At 46.4% G+C, this 16,292-nt stretch overlaps 1 protein-coding gene across 3 annotated transcripts in view; it reads right to left on the bottom strand.

The window, feature by feature from the left end:
* KCNIP3 (potassium voltage-gated channel interacting protein 3) overlaps positions 1 to 16,292 on the bottom strand; it is a 55,207-nt gene that overhangs the window by 14,528 nt on the left and 24,387 nt on the right. Inside the window, exon 1 of one of the 3 annotated variants that reach the window (XM_042477126.1) lies at positions 271 to 958. The exons of the other annotated variants lie outside the window; for them this stretch is intronic. Within the exon in view, the coding sequence (XP_042333060.1) occupies positions 271 to 373 (103 nt within the window). The 5' untranslated portion in view covers positions 374 to 958. Of the gene's footprint in view, positions 1 to 270; positions 959 to 16,292 lie in introns of those variants that run through there. 3 annotated transcript variants of the gene reach the window in all.

Below are 16,292 nucleotides of genomic sequence, written 5' to 3'. Positions count from 1 at the left end.
TTCCCCAGGACAGAGACTCGGTCCCAGATCCACCCTGGACCATCCCAATATGGACACTTGGTTCTATCGGGCAGTCACCCAGAAAGAAATAAAAGGATGGGGAGAAAGTTCTGCTAAATCTTACAGCATTACATCTGCTGAAGACAGCCAAGTACTGTATTTGCCTTTGTCCCTGGGGAGGATGTTGGTGGATGGGAGAGACAGAGAGGAGAGGAAGGTAATAGGTGTAATAGAAGGATGGGGGCTGCAATAGATGGGTTTTGTAGTTACCTTCCATAGACATGGGCTCCAGGATCCCAAACTGTTTGAGGACGGCGATGAAAAGGATGATGACCACTGCCATGGCACACAGTTCCATGCCCTGGATCGCCATGGCCCACCAGTGTCCAGCAGCCGCAGCAGCGCAGTTCTGGGGGCATGTGACTTGCAGCCCCCCCCAGTCCCCAAGGGCCAGCTCAGCTCCCCTGAAAAGCCAAGGAGCAGCAGTCCATCCGAGGAGAGCCAGTGCCCTTCTCTCTGCTCCCGCCAGCCTTGCAGGCTCACATCTTCCAGGCTCTTCACATCACAGAGGCTGAGAGGACCAAGGCTTCCTTCTTCAGGTCTGCCCCATAGGGGTGGCGCAGGGCAGCAGGGATGCCAGCGAGCAAGAAGGAGGGGGCAGAAGCAAGGTGGCACCGGTGGCGATGGAGTTGGCAGCCGCACCCAAGAGGGTCTTCTCGGGGCTGCTTTGGATCATGAAGGAAAGGAAACACTCCAGCCCCAAACAAACCTCAAACTTTTAAAACTTGGTGGGCAAAACTTCCCAGGCTGTTCCAAGTTCCCAACTCAGCAGCTGCTGTTTCTTCTTCTGCAGAGAGTGGCATTACTAAAAACTCTCCAGCCAGGCAAAGGCAGGGATGCCAGCTTGGTCCTCTGGAGGTGGCAGGGGTCAGCTGGAGGAGTTCCTGAGGGGCATCCCCCATGCCCTGCAATGCACCGCCAGCCGAGAGGAGAGCATCGCTCGGGTGCTGGCATCTCAGCTGTCTGCAATGCCATTGGCTGCAAGGGCAGCTATAAAATATCAGCCCCCACCCTGAGAAAAGGAGAGAGGGAGGGAAGGAAAGAGAGAAAGAAGGAGGGAAGGAGGAGTGTGGAGACTCTTGAGAGTCTCTCCTTTTCTGCTTTTCTGGGGAGGCAGCCCAGGATGCAGGAGAGGATGAATCGCCATGGCGATGATGGCACTGTGGTCCAGCCTGGCACCCATGGAACAAGGCAGAGAGTGTGCTCACCTAATGGACTGCAGGCTGGGTGCTTGGCATCCCACACAGCTACACATGGGATTTGCATAGGCCAGTTGGCTTCATTTGCTTAGCCTCAAGGGAAGAGCACAACAGATGGATGTTCCCCTGGCTAAAAGGAAAAAGAGCCTTCTTGGAGGGTTCAAGGGCCATGAAAAAAGCCTTGGGGTCACACTTTGCCCCCCCCCCCCCAGACTAAACTAGCAGATGTAACTCTAAGAGGAAATGGGCGCCGCATGTCATGCCATGTTGTGCTGTCTAACATGTTATGTTCTATTGTGATATGCTCTGTGTCGTTCCATTACGTTATGATATGTTATATTGTTTTTGGTGGGTTTTATGCTGCTTCTTGGGCAAAAAGACTTCCTTCCCCCTCCCCTCGCTCAAAAATTGGTGGACAAAAGTGAGCATTCAAAACAACAGACAAGCCAATTGCAACAACAACAACGTTTAGAACTTTCTGTTTTCAAACGTTCTTGCATTGGCTGAGTGCCTTTGAGCATATGCAGAGGGTCTGTCTGTGAATGAAAACTTTTGTTTTCAGTTTTAAGGGAGAAAAAGAGGGGATCTATAAAGCAATATATTCCTGAGCCTTTTCTTTCTTCAATTATAGAGCTAGGGACTCCCATTTTTAACATTGCACTGGCATGAAGATGAAAGTCTCCACAGCAGGAATCCTGCTGATCTCTAGAAGCTTCCTCTCTGAAATATACTAACTTCTTTACTTTTTACTCATGGAATCATAGAAGTTGGAAGGGGCCACCAGAAACCATCCAGTCTAACCCACTGCTAAGGACAGGCTCTCCAGCCAAAGCATCCCCAGCAGGTAGCTAGTTGTCCATCCTATTTTTGAAGGCCTTCAGAGAAGGGGACCCAACTCTAGGCAATGGGTTCTTTTGCCAAACTACTCTTATTGTCAAGAGGTCCCTTCTAATGTTGTGATTTTGGGCAAGCCACACTTTCTCAGCCTCAGGGGAAGGCAATGGCAAAACCTCCTCTGAACAAACTTTGCCAAGAAAATTCCGTAATAAGTTCACCTTAGTGTCACCATAAGTTGGAAATGACTTGTAGGCACATGACAACAATAACAGGATGCCAGCTCTCTAAAACACATGCACACAGATGCACACATGCGCATATCCCACTCAGCTGTACACCATCTATTTGTAGGAAAGAAAAGAGAGACCAAAGAGGTTGTACTTTTAAGTCAGGCAGACAGACCTCCGTAACATGAATTTTGCTTTCATCGAGATAAACGTAAAGGGGAAAACCCTCAGTCACTGACACTCCGGAGAGAAGGGAACTCTGGCTGCTGTCCTGGGCCTTGGAAGGTTTATGCCCCTTATCTGCTTCTATTATGCAGTGGTTTTTTAATTATTCATTTTAAGTGCTGAATGACTTGAGCGGGAGACAAGCCTGATCCTAACTTCAGCAAAGATTTGCTGAACAAGACGCCACAAAACTCGGTTCATTTTTTAAAAAAGCAAAATCCTTTCCTTCCATGAAAACAAGGAAACCTTTCCTAATGCAAAAACATGTGACGGGTAGTTTCACAGGATATCCGCACACTGCAAAATGGAAAGCATAGATTCTGGGAAGGTACTGTATTACAATAACAGAGCACAAGTTTCACATGCCAAAGGTCTAGTATATCTAACATCAGCTCCATTGATGTTAACTTTCCATCCAGAAATTGATTCAAGATGTTGGTTCTGGTTGGGGCTAAGCAACAATAATATGTATAAATATCCCCATGTGGGGATAAGCTGTGCTAGCCCCATGCAACCTCCATGCAGAGTAGCATCACTGTGCGACGTATATCAATGACTGGGTGCTGTTGTGAAGCATGCAACCACAATACACAACCTTAGTGCGCAATGTGCCATGTGAAAATCCAATGTGCAACTGTGATGCACAGCTATAACACAGCATTGCTGTATGTGCAAGCCCACAGCAGGCTATGCCAACCTCTATGCCCCCTCCATGCACACATACACATATACTTGAAAGTGTATATATATGTATGCACATGCAGTCTCCCACCACTATTTCCTTTCTGGCCAGTGGTGGCTGGTGGGCCCCATGCCAGTGGGTCAATGAGTCTAATCTGAATTGTAATCCAAACTTTGAATGCATTATCCCAGAGGTCTTCAGGAGTGAGGGCTCGGATCATGCACAGTGTGGCTGGCTGCACAGCAGTGGCATTGCCATAGGTGCCTCTGTTGTGGGAGCATGGAAGAGGGCCTTCCTAGTGGAAGGAAAGGTTGACCAGTTTCTCCATAAAAACACCACTCTAGAAACAAGTCATTGATCCTTATTTCTCTCAATGTAAAATATTAAAGACATTTAAATGGATAAAAGCTTTAAGCCCGCTTGCTTTCCAGCCCTTGGCACATTAGCACAGGATGCCCAGTGGATTTAATGGATGGCGTTTGACAGTCATTTGGGTGACCTGCCTGCCTGCTGGGACCTCCAACCCTGGAACGGTCCCATCGGTCACCAAACTCCAAACACTAAAAGGTGTTGGCTTGTTTTTTTGCTAACAGTAGTCAACAGAAATGTCTTCTAATGAAAAGTAATGAATGGAAGAAGCAAAAGAAAGTTTTGCAAGACAGGTGGCTTAGGGCTGGAGCGGAGCAACCGTTGGGGTATTTGCTACCAGCCAAGAGGGGCTTCCTACCGCTGTTTGGCCAAGTTCCTATCCTAACAGACAAAATGGTGGCTGCAGGAATCTCCCCCCGTTGCTATCCAGCTAAACTATGGGACCAAAATGTGGCTTCACTTTCATCCCAAACCTGAGCTAGGGTTCCAAGAAGCTGATATTTAAGGGTGCGCCTACACTGTAGAAATAGTGCAGTTTCACCACACTTGATATGCTGTAGCTCCATCCTACAGAATCCTGGGATTTGGAGTTTTACGAGGTCTTTCACCTTCTCCGCTAAAGAGTGCTGGGGCCTCACCAAATTACCAATCCCAGGGTCCTGTAGGATGAAGCCATGGCAGTTAAAGTGGTGTTGAACTGCATTATTTCTACAGCACCTGGTATTTGTTGGTGGTCTCCCATCCAAGGACTAACCAGGGCTGACCCTGGTTAGCTTCCAAGAGCATATGGTAACTTTAGAGTATTTAAGCCCTCCAACACACTTACCCCCTATATATAATCCCCTATATATTTATATATACCCCCTATATATTTATATATAAAACAACCAGCTTCTGCCATGAAGGAAAAACAAGGAAGAAACTGAACCCGGAGCCCAAGGGTCCCTGGCACAGACTTAGAGATGGGCAAAGCAATGGCGGTTAGTTTTTGCTGAACTCTGCGACATGAGAAAGCAAGTGGAGAGACGGAAAGAGAGCACTCTTGAATAGATGTGGACTGAATGGCTTTCCTTTTTCCTCCTTCAACACATACACAAACACACACACACATGCCCCTACTGAATGTTCCTTTCCTTCACCGCAATTTACTGGCAAAGGCACAAGGTTGCGGCCACAGGTCAGACTGGCACGCGGCACAAGCAGCCCACAGGGCAAGGAGGCAGCCAACAACCCAGAGGAATCCCTTTGGCTCTTTACTCCATTCGCTTCGACGGGTCTTTGAGGGTGTTGCGCTTTTCTGACTATTGTGGCAGGAAGGCGCAAGAAGGATGGACAGAGGAGCATTGCATGGAGATGCACAGTCTCTGCGTTAGATCTGCTTTTCCCTGTCATTATAGCAAGATTAAGCTCTCCAGTGTAGATTTTGATGATTAATAGTCCCCAAATGTTTTTTCTTCACGAGCAGATATTTGCTACTGTCCATATTGTTCACATGGACAACGGTCCAAAACACACTGCAGAAATAATCCTGTATGAGACTGCTTTAAATGCCCTAGGGAATCTTGGGAATTATAGTTGATTGTAGCTCCAGAGCTCTCTGATAGAGAAGGCTAAATGTCTCACAAAACTACAGTTCCCACAATTCCCTTGCATTGAGCCAGGGCAGTTAAAGCAGTCCCAAACTGGATTATTTCTGTAGTGTGTTTTGGACCACTGACTTATGGCGCCCCTGAAGCCACAGGATTTTCTTGGAAAGATTTATTCAGAGGGGGTTTGCTTTTGCCTTCCTCCGAAGCTGAGAGTATGTGGCTTAGTTGCATAAGGTTTCCCAGCAGCTTTCCATGGCCAAGTAGGGATTCGAACTCTGTTCTCCAAAGTCCTAGTCCAACATCCAGACAACTACAGAAAGCTGACTCTCTTTCCAAGGGCAAGGAAGCATAATCACTGGATTTAAGAACAAGAGGCCATAAATTGATGCAGAGTTAGGGGTATTGGATTGTGAACCAAGTGTCTGCCAATTCCCAGCATCTCCATAAGACGCAAAGAATAAAATATTGTGCAGTTTAGCCCCTAGTCAAAAATATGCATCGTTTGCTGCAAGACGAAGTAATACACAACCGTTAACCAGGGTTTGTCATATTTATTACGCTTGACCTCAGATGTCAAATGTTTTCCTCTGCTTCTCTTTCCCTATCTTTCTTTTTATCCAGAAAACAAAGCTATAATTCAGTGAGTGTGACAACAGATTATGGATTCAATTTGAATGGATGACTACAGACTTTTTACTTAGGTCCTGTCTGTATGGGCCAAGGAAACTGGCCTCTCTCCATCTTCTTTGTGTGGAGTCTGGATAATGTAGTGCCCAAAGACTGAGTTTGGTGTGAATAGTCCGGACAATGTCGAGCCCATTCAGCACTGAACCTGGGATACTGTATATCCCTCCTGAAAGACCTTTTAAAAACTCCCTGTTTAGTCCAGATCTTCCTAGAAGCTGTTGGACATTTTTGCCCAATGTGGAACAGCTGTATGCAGTTGAAGGCTGCAGAAGCAGAGATGTGCACGCAGTGCCATTGTGCATTGGGTTCTGCATTAAACCCATCTTGGTTTAGTTGTGCAATATTGCCACTGAACACGAGAGTTGCATGGTACAATTAATGTGCAACACTGCTTGCTGAGACTTTGGATACATCTGCACTCTAGAAATAATGCTGTTTGACAAGTGCTGTAGCTCCATCCTGGGTTGCACAAGGTCTTTAGCCTTCTCTGCCAGAGTCCAAGTGTCTCATAAACAAATCCCAGGATTCTTACAATGGAGCCACGGCAGTTAAAGTGGTGTCAAACTGCATTATTTCTACAGTGTAGACGCACGCCTGCACTACACAATTGCAGAGTAGGATCTTGACGTCAGTCTCTACTCTGAATTGGACAAATGAGGGTATGGGATTTACCTATGTGTTGGTACCCCATGCAACAGTCGACTTGGTGGGACTAACCAAGAGGTTTCCAGCCATCTCTTTGTTAGAAATAATTCCCTTTAAAGGGAAAGTTTTTGTTCCAGACAATTTTTGGCCCCTTTAAAGTCCAGTCTAAAACCTAGAATGGCTCCGCTGCTCCTGAGACACAGAAGCCGCCAGCAATCACACCCCAACGGAGTTGTGTCTCTCTTTGCCTTTGGGAAACAGGGAAGAGTGGTTGCAAGCTGCCCTTTGCTGCCTTCAGAGAAAACTCAGCCGCACGAATGGGAGGCGGAATGATTTACAAGGATGGTCTACGGATCATTAAAAAGCTGTGAAGGCTGGGCCTTTTGGGCAAGCTGTGTACAGCTCCGATAATTAGCTGAACCGGCTCCAAAAGCATCTCCTTCCAATTGCTGCTGCCTGCCCTTCGCTGGTTCACCTTCTTACTCTTCCCAAGACACCTGAAATGATGCAAGACCTCCAGAATCTTTCCTTCTTCCAATAATAATAATAATAATAATAGATTTATCTATACCCCGCCTCTCCAATTAGATCGAGGCGGCTTACCATAATATTAAATAACATTAAAATACAATGCCCCATAAACCCACCCACCCACCATAATAACCAATAAATCACAGCAATAGGCAATAACAGTAAAACAATACAGTTAAGATTATTAAAACGGACAAGAGAGGGGAGTCAGCGGGACGCGACTGAGATGCTAATCGGTCTTATCTTGTCCCAACAAGAAGGCTGTTTTTGCAGCCCTGGACCATTTTGGATCCCCCCAGAAAACCCTATGAAAGGAAATGGAAGACAGAAGGCAGGGATACAAGGAAGGAGAAAGCGGGGAAGAGGAATTTTGGGGGGTAGGGGACCCCTTCAATCATAGAATCGGAGAATCAGAAGAGACCACAAGAGCCATTCAGTCCAACCCCCTGCCATGCAGGAACTCTCAATCACAGCATCCCCGACAGATAGCCATCCAGCCTCTGTTTAAAGACCTCCAATCCCTCTTCCCATCTCCCTGCCATGGACAATTATTATTATTTTAGGGGCATGGGACACCAGGCAAGTTGCAAGAGGGTTTTCTAGATAAGATTTATTCAGAAGAGGATTGCCCTTGCCTCCTTCTGAGGCTGAGAGTGTGTGATTCACCCAAGGTCACCCAGTGGGCTTCCATGGCTGAGCGGGGATTCGAACCCTGGTCTCCCAGCCCTACTCCATATACTGCACTGGCTCCTAGTTCTAGTAGGGCAATAGCACACTGGATGTAACTGTAAAGTAATAAAGGCCAGGTCTTAGTTTGTCGCTATGTGCCTTCAAATCAACTTTGACGTGGAGTTACCCTATTATGATGGGGATTTCTTGGCCAGATTTATTCCTAAGAGGCTTGTCATGGTTTTCACTCTGAAGCTGAGAGAGTGTGACTGAATCAGGTTGATCAACTGGGTTTCCATGGCTGAGCAGGGATTCAGACTCTGGTCTCCCAGAGTCCTGGTCCAACACTCAAACCACTATGTATTTGGAGGCAAAAGAGGTTACAATTTTGTTTTGACCCCTTAGGGACCCTTGGGTCCACCAAAATGGCATGGAGGCCAAATGCCACACTTTGCCAGCCCTTGGTATAAGGAGTAAATTCAACCTGAGAAGAATTCATTGAAACTGAGAATCATCAGAGATGGAGATGGAGGAACTGAGTAAGGAAAGAAGAAGAAGGAAGACAGCAGTGTTGACTTTCAGTTAGTCTCAGTATTTTTGGGTTTGTTCCAATAGGCAGCCCATGAGCTAAAAACAGCTGGAGGCACAGCCATGGATAGCCCTGCCATTAGTCCGATGCTTTTACATTTTTGTGGTCTTTCAGATGGTCTTAATAAAGGCACCAACCAACGGAGAGAGTTGCTTCGAACCAAGATAGACCAGCACAGAAATTGTTTATAGAAGTCTGGAAAGAAGCCAGGGCAGGTTTCAAAAAATTGGGTGGTTTGCAATGGCGAGAAGCTCTTGTTTGGTGTGTAGGATCCGACCGAACTGAATAGATAGCCATTTTCGCATGCATTATGAACAAATCTGTATTCACTGATTAGATTTTTAATCAGCTTATTTCAACCCTGCTGCCCCCTTCTTCAGCTGCAGTCAAATGCGGAAATAAATCATACTTACAGGTGCCACAAGACTCTATGTTTTTCTCTATATATGTTGTTGTTGTGTGCCTTCACGTCCTTTCCAACTTATGGCAACGCTATGGCAAGCCTATCATGGGTTTTCCTTGGCAAGATTTGTTCAGAAGAGGCTTGCCATTGCCTTCCCCTGAGGCTCAAAGTATGTGACTTGCCCAGTGGGTTTCATGGCCAAACTGGGAAATGAACCCTGGTCTCCAGAGCCGTAGTCCAACACTCAAACCACTATGCCATGCCATACCTTTGTAGGACTTACAGGGGCAGATGGCCCTGTGGTCTTCCCATGTTTCCTATGTATGGCAGGTCGCTCCTCTTTTAACTGTCATGGATCCCCACCTTACAGATCCCTGGGAATGGATTTAAGATTTCTAGTCTGCTCTGTCAAACTACAACATTAGAATTCAATTCATTGCAGTTATATTCTGCTTTGGTCAGATCTCAGCTGGAATATTCAATCCAGTTCTGAGTACCACAATTCAAGAAGGATGTTGAGAAGCTGGTGGTTGTCCAGAGGAGGGAGACCAAAATGGTGAAGGGTTTGGAAACCATGAAGCCCTATGAGGAGAGACTTAGAGAGCTGGGTATGTTTAGTCTGGAGAAGAGAAGGGTAAGAGGTGATATGATAGCCCTGTTTAAATATTTGAAGGGATGTCATGTTGAGGCTGGAGCAAGCTTGTTTTTTGCTGCTACGGAGCAACAGATTCAAACTACAAGAAAAGTGATTCCAGCTAGACATTAGGAGGAATGTCCTGACAGTAAGAGTTGTTCAACAGTGGAAGACCTTACCTTGGCACTGCCTTGGAGAGTGCTGGGTTCTCCTTCTTTGGAGCGTTTTTAAGCAAAGGCTGGATGACCATCTGTTGGAGTGCTTTGGTGGTGCCTTCCTGCATGGCAGAATGGAGTTGGATTGGATGGCCCTGTCTTCTAACTCTATGATGCTATGAGACCTCTGTGCCTATCAATTCCCTCCTAGAAATACAAATCCCAGCATCCCACAGGATGCACCTGTGGCATTGGGACTGATGTAGCACCGAAGCATCATGATTGTGTAGTGTGGATACACCAGTAAGAGCCAGCATGGTGTAGTGGTTTGAGTGTTGGGCTACGACTCTGGAGGTCAGGGTTCAAATCCCTACTCAACCATGGAATCCCATGGGGCATGTCGCACCCTCTCAGCCCCAGAAAACCCTGCAACAGGTTCACCTGAGTGTTGGCTAAGTTGGAAACAACTTGAAAGCACACAAAATACAACCCTGGGAGTCGGAAATGCCCCATCGGCTCTTGAAACCCTTCCCAAAAGGGGCTTTGTCTTAAGCAGAAGGAAAGGTTTTTGTGGTTTTTCCTCCTGGCCTTCCTTTCTCCCTGGGCTCCTGAAACTTCTTCTTAAGGCAATGCCTGGACTCATCCATCACAAGTGATGCTCTCGTGAAAGCCTCTTAACTCAATTTGTTAGCAAGTTGCATGTTTAAGCGAAATTGGAGAGAGGGTTATTTCAGCCCTGCAGGAACCCAATGTGCAGAGTCAGGGCCCAGATCGGATTTTTTGGAGGGGAGGGGGACCACCAAATGCAAACAGAGAGATCTGGGGCCATGGGGAAAATCTCTGGGTCTGGTGGGAAAGGGGTCGGTAAAGGAACTGCAGAGTGAGAGTTGTCAGTAGAGGACCAACAGAAAGAAGTGATGGATGGATGGATAAAGGGAGAGTGTAACGAGCATCACTCGGTGAGCCTCTGAAAGTTTGCATCTCTACACAATTAGAAGCATGAATTATTAAGGGCCGAGAAAGGAAAGAGGCTGTTTTTAATAAAGCATGAGTAAGCAGGTATTATTCCACTGTGGGAAAGAGCAATCGAAGGCAATCAATCTGGCCCTCATCTCGCTGCCATTTTAATGGCCCCAGATATTTATTTGAGTTTACGGTTGTGTGTTTAGCCGTGTCCCTGGGAGGGAGCCAAGCATGTACTTAACACGGATGCTCAATAAACAGCATGCGCCACGGCAGCGGGGTTTGGGGCTCCGTGGGGCTGAGGTCTGCCATCTTTCACATTTGGGCAAAAAGCAATGTTATGGATGGAAGGGCGCACACTTCCTTCCCTCCCCAAAACACTCCCCTTTGCCCAATACTTTTGCCTATGTTTGCATGCCTTTATATGTGTAGGGCAGCGATTCTCAACCTATGGGTTGCGACCTCTTTAGGGTGGAACGACCCTTCCACAGCCGTCGCCTAAGACCATCGGAAAACACATATTTCCAATGGTCTTAGGGACCGAGACAAAAATAATTTTATGGTTGGGGATCACCACAACTTGAGGAACTGTATTAAAGAGTTGTGGCATTAGGAAGGTTGAGTTTAATCATCCTTTATAGATCAAGACCTCTTTTCAAGCAGGAAGGGAGTGACTCAGCCAGTGCAGAACTGAAGTGAGAAATAGTGAAAGAAAGAAAGTAAAATCCATACAGGGAGCATATGGGCCTGCTCTGCTGAATTTTAATGCTGAATTTTAACGTGAGCAAAAGAAAAGTGGGTCTGAAAGTCCTTTCCGTCATCCCCACATCATTCATGGGGCTGGAGGAATAGCTTTGGTGCAGGGGGGCAAATGCATTGCTGGATCAGAAGGTCCCCAATATCAGGAAAGGTCATGTTGAATAAACAAAATTGGTTGGGCTGTGGCTTAGTTGCACTCAGGATAGTCAATGGGCCAAGCCAATTGTTATGAGTAATAAGTGTCCAATTGCCTCCAGTTCACGCTACAAAATTTGAAACCAAACCACCCCTCTCCAAGTCTGAAATGTTTTCCCACCAATTGTACTGGGTTTCATGACATGCACCAAGTGACGGACTGGGCAGCTATTTTGGCGCATTGCAGCTTACTTCTGAAGGAACCTCTAAACAACCTGCTATCCTTTTCAGCATATTGAGCACTATGGAGCATATCTAAAGCATAATTCTATATACATTATCCCTGCTCCCTAAATACCCTTTCCCACAAATTTAAACTTCCCAGGATGCCCTGGGAAAGGGGATAAATAGAAAAAGCAGTGAATATAGCAATTTCTCAAACTTGGTCTTTTAGACTTTTGGACTTCGGCTCCCAGAAGCCCCAGCCCAGTTGGGGAATTCTGGGAGCTGAAGTCCAAAACATCTGGAGGAGCAAACTTTGGAAACAACCGAATGTAGCATTGCAATGCTCCCTCTCGTGGCGACAACAGTTAGCAAAAGGGCCAGAAAATGTTTGAAGATGCCTCTGAAGATGCCAGATACAGATGCAGAAAAGGACACGGTTGGGAACTAACTGCAAAAGTCACACGTGTTTTTTGTGTGTGGCGAGAACAACATTTTCTGTGCAGAACATATATATTCTGTTCAGAAAGGGCATAGAAAATTGTGTTTCCTGTACAAAAAAAACCCAGATGTGAATTTTTGCGCAAAGTAAGTCCTAACCTGCGAAAACTAGAGAGGCAGCAGAGAAGCACCGAAAACCGGAGTCTTTGAAGCCTTTCTTCTGGTAGGAAGAAAATTGCTAAAATTATTCATTGCTTCCATAAAGAGCGAAATGAGCAAAGAGCAGGCCAGCCTGGCTTGAGCGCACAAAAAGGCTGCATTTACAACATGGCCTCTTTGCATGTTTGCACCAAGGTGTTTACATGGAGCTTGTTATAAGTGTGCCATGCGCCACGGAGGTTGGGCTGGAGGTTTTATTTTGTTAGGTTGCGAAGTGCGCATTGTGCTCGCCGCTGGTAAAAATAACTTTGCAACAGAGTTATGCAATCTTTGGGGGAGCGGGAGCCATGCCAGAAGAGGGATGATGGAACAAGAGTACTCCAGCCTTCTCCATCCCGGTTGCCCTCTTATCATTCTTGCTGAAGTACCTCTCCATGGAATGGCCGTCCAGGTTTGTTTTCAACTGCAATGCCCATAATCCCTGACCAGTGGCTGTGCTGGTTACGGCTGATGGTAATTATAGGCAATAAAATAAAATCTGCACGGTCACACGATTCTCACTCCACCCAATTTAAACCTACCAAAATGTCCCAACATTTGGAAGAAGATTTCACCTGAGCCAGCAAACCTTATTGTAGTGTCCCAGGGGATACCTCAGGAAGGGAAGCGATCCCTTGAGCATGTGCAAAGGTTTCTCTCCTCATTCAATAGCCAGCTATTTATGCTCCAGCTTCCAAGATTAAACCCAATTCTGACGTATGGCAAACCTATCATAGGGTTTTCTTGGCCAGTTTCTTCAGAGGAAGGTTGCCCTGGCCATCCTCTGAGGCTGAGAGAGTGTGGCTTGCCCAGGGTCACCCAGTGGGTTTACATGGCATGTCAGGATTTGAACCCTGGTCTCCTGAGTTGCAGTCCAACACTGAAACCACTACACCATGCTGGCTCTCTCATTTGGTGAATAACTATTTCTAAGCATGGGACCCAAGCATGGAATTGACATGCTGGAAAATGCAGTATTCAAAGGGTCAGAGAGGGTGACAGTCCATGTAAACTATATGGAACCACCATATCTAGAAGCAGTGTATCTGTCAACAAGGGCCGCTAGTAGGAGAGGCCCATTGTTCTTCTGTCCTGCCTTTAGTCTTTCCTGGGACAGAGTTGGAACACTAGAGGGCTCTTATGCGTTATTAAACTCTCTCTGATGTCTCTCTCTTCTCTCTTTGCTAGAGTTAATTTGCTGGATGACCTGAGATAATTCACTTATTGACTTCTCTGGCAGGAGCCGTAAGCCGGGAGATAGGACAACCTTTTGTTCTGCACGGTTCCCGCTGCCAAGAGGAATATATGTTAAACCCCAGACGCAAGGCCCTAGCAATAGAGGGACGGTTCATAAAACTTTTGGGACCCAGCCATCGTAATAAATTAGCAAGTTCTGGGCAGATGAAGAAAAAGGATGAAAACGTGAATATGCATTTTTTGAAAGGAGACGGAGGAGACCGGGAATAACAGACAGGGATGCTAATTGCTTCTTCAGAGCGCCAAGGGCTAATGAGGATTGTTCGTTAAAAGCGGACTCTGCAAACAGTTGGGTCTTGCTTGCATTATTTTGGAGCAAACAAGGAACAAGCCAAAGGAAGACTCCTTTGCTCCAGCAAGGAGCTAACTTTAGAAGGACGCCAAGTGAACGCCAGGAGGGCATTGCGAGCATTCCTGCTTCCCTTGCATTTTTCCAACCCACTGGAGCTGCTTATGTGTCTCATCTGGGTCACTTCGCTTCCTCCTGTGACAGCCGAGTCCCCACAATTCGTCCTTCACCTTTCTGTAACCGTAAAGCAATTCTGCTCCCATATCCGAGGGCAGTGAATCCACTCCAGGATCGAGTCAGAACTTTAAAGGAACTACCCAAAGCTCCGCACCAACCTTGGGAAGACTGAGAGCTAGCATGGCATGGTAGTTTGAGCATTGCATTATGGTTATGGGAGATCAGGGTTCGATTCCTCACTTGGCCATGGGAACCCACCTTGGGTGAGTCACCAGACGTCACTGTGTGAATGTATGTGTGTATCTGTGTATGCACCCATATGTTGTTGTGGTTGTGATGTGTCTTAAGTTGACTCTGAGTTATGGCAACCTGGTTCTAAGGTTGCTGAACCAACTTTGGGCATGAGATGCAATACCTTGGATAGTTGTTCAAGGCTTCCAACTAAAACCCAGAAAGGATTCCCTGCACCCATTTTGAGAATGGAGCTGTCAGACTCCCCAAGCAATCCTTCAAACCAGGGATGCTTGAGGCAAGCATTTTCAGTGGCCCTGCACTTATTTGCACAGCTTCTCTCCTATTCATTTTATAAGAAATGCAAGGTATTACACTTAGAGAGAGAGAGAAATAAAATGCACAAATATAGGATGGGTGACACTTGGCTTGACTACAGTACATATGAAAGGGATCTAGCGGTCTTAGTAGATCACAAGCTGAACATGAGCCAAGAGTGTGATGCAGCAGCTAAAAAGGCCAATACAATTGTAGGAGTATGGTGTCTAGATCAAGGGAAGCAATAGTGCCACTCTGTACCACTCTGCAACCAATGAAGCTGTTGCAACAAGGGAATTGTGTGTTCCTGGTAGCCAGCCACAGTTAACAACCACGCTGCAACTCTTTTGGCCAAGTGAAGTTTCTCAGCACTTTCAAAGTTCATTAAAACCCAGACTAGATTCACAGCCCCAAGGACTTCAGAGCCTATCTCCTATCTCTCTGTCTATCTCTTTCCGAGACGAGATGTTCAGTTTATGTTTCTGACATTTATGCTTTGGAGCCACGGCTTTGGAGCAAAAGCAATTGTCGGAAGGGACTGCGATGAAAGATTGCAAAGGCACACGGAAAGGTTGCAGCCGGCAGCAAGCGCCAAGGTGCGTCTTCCGCTCCTGAGTGCTCCAGCACTTCCAATGGTCCACCTTGACCTGGATTGCTACCGTTCCTAGTTGCCCTTGCCACTGCAGAGACCTAGCCAAGCGCAAAGATCCGATCATCGCTTTTGTGCTGGTCTTTACCTTCACCGGCTGCCCATGGGCACCAGAGCCGGGGAGCACCTTCTGCTTCAGACCATCGCAACAGCATGAGTCACCGGGCATAATGTGGGCATGACTCAGAAAAATGACTAACCCTCCTTTGCAGATGGCTGCAACCGTTGTGGCGCTCTGGAGGATGCCATGGCACAGAAGGTACCTTCCTATGAGGCGGACTGGATACTACAAGGATGGACAACTGCAAACAACATCTGTTTTCCCCAAACCCTGCTATGGTCTGCATTCCAGCAAACCTCCATGCCTCTGGTTTCCTCTATGGTCCTTCTCAAAATGGCAACACCATATCACTCCCTGATTCCATTTTGGGAGGAATTGCAGAAGGAAATGGAGGCATTTGGGGGGTAATACATGTTTCGGGGGTGCTTGTGGGGTCCTTTTCACATGTTTGGGAGGGCTTTATGTATAGTGAGAGAGTCAGCGTGGACTATGACTCTGGAGACCAGGGTTTGAATCCCATCAGCCATATAAACCCACTGGATGACCTTGGGCCAGGCGCACTCTCTCAGCCCCAGAGAGCAAGAATATAATGCACTGGGAACAAATTCTGCCAGGAACACCCCACAATCGGTTCGCCTTAGAGTTGCCATAAGTCAGAAATGGCTTGAAGGCATACAACAACAACAATTGTGTTGGTACTTTTTGTGTTCATTCATGAACCCTTCTGTCCTGTTTCCACTTAACTTTGTACCTTTTTAATTTAAAAGCCTGCATGGAATTTCTAAATTAAATACTTCGTTAAATATGCATTTCGACTGCTTTTTCTATCCTAAATAATGCATTTTGCGTGGATTTATCCTAAAAATGTGCATTTTGTACCCATTTTATCACCAAATGCACATTTTTATCCTAAGATACACGTCTAAAAGTTTGCAGTGCTGTATCTTCAGGCAAGACCTTTACTCCAGGATTTCTACTGCAGGATTTGGAAACACATATAATTTAAAAGATGCCTGTATTCAAAATCAGACACTTATTCAGAAAGCAAGAATGAAGTTGGTTGGTTTCAAACACAGACAGGAAAATCCTAG

Source organism: Sceloporus undulatus, chromosome 6 (genome assembly GCF_019175285.1).
Source record: "Sceloporus undulatus isolate JIND9_A2432 ecotype Alabama chromosome 6, SceUnd_v1.1, whole genome shotgun sequence".
Lineage (NCBI taxonomy): Eukaryota > Metazoa > Chordata > Lepidosauria > Squamata > Phrynosomatidae > Sceloporus > Sceloporus undulatus.
This window is presented reverse-complemented; position numbering and strand designations above follow the sequence as displayed.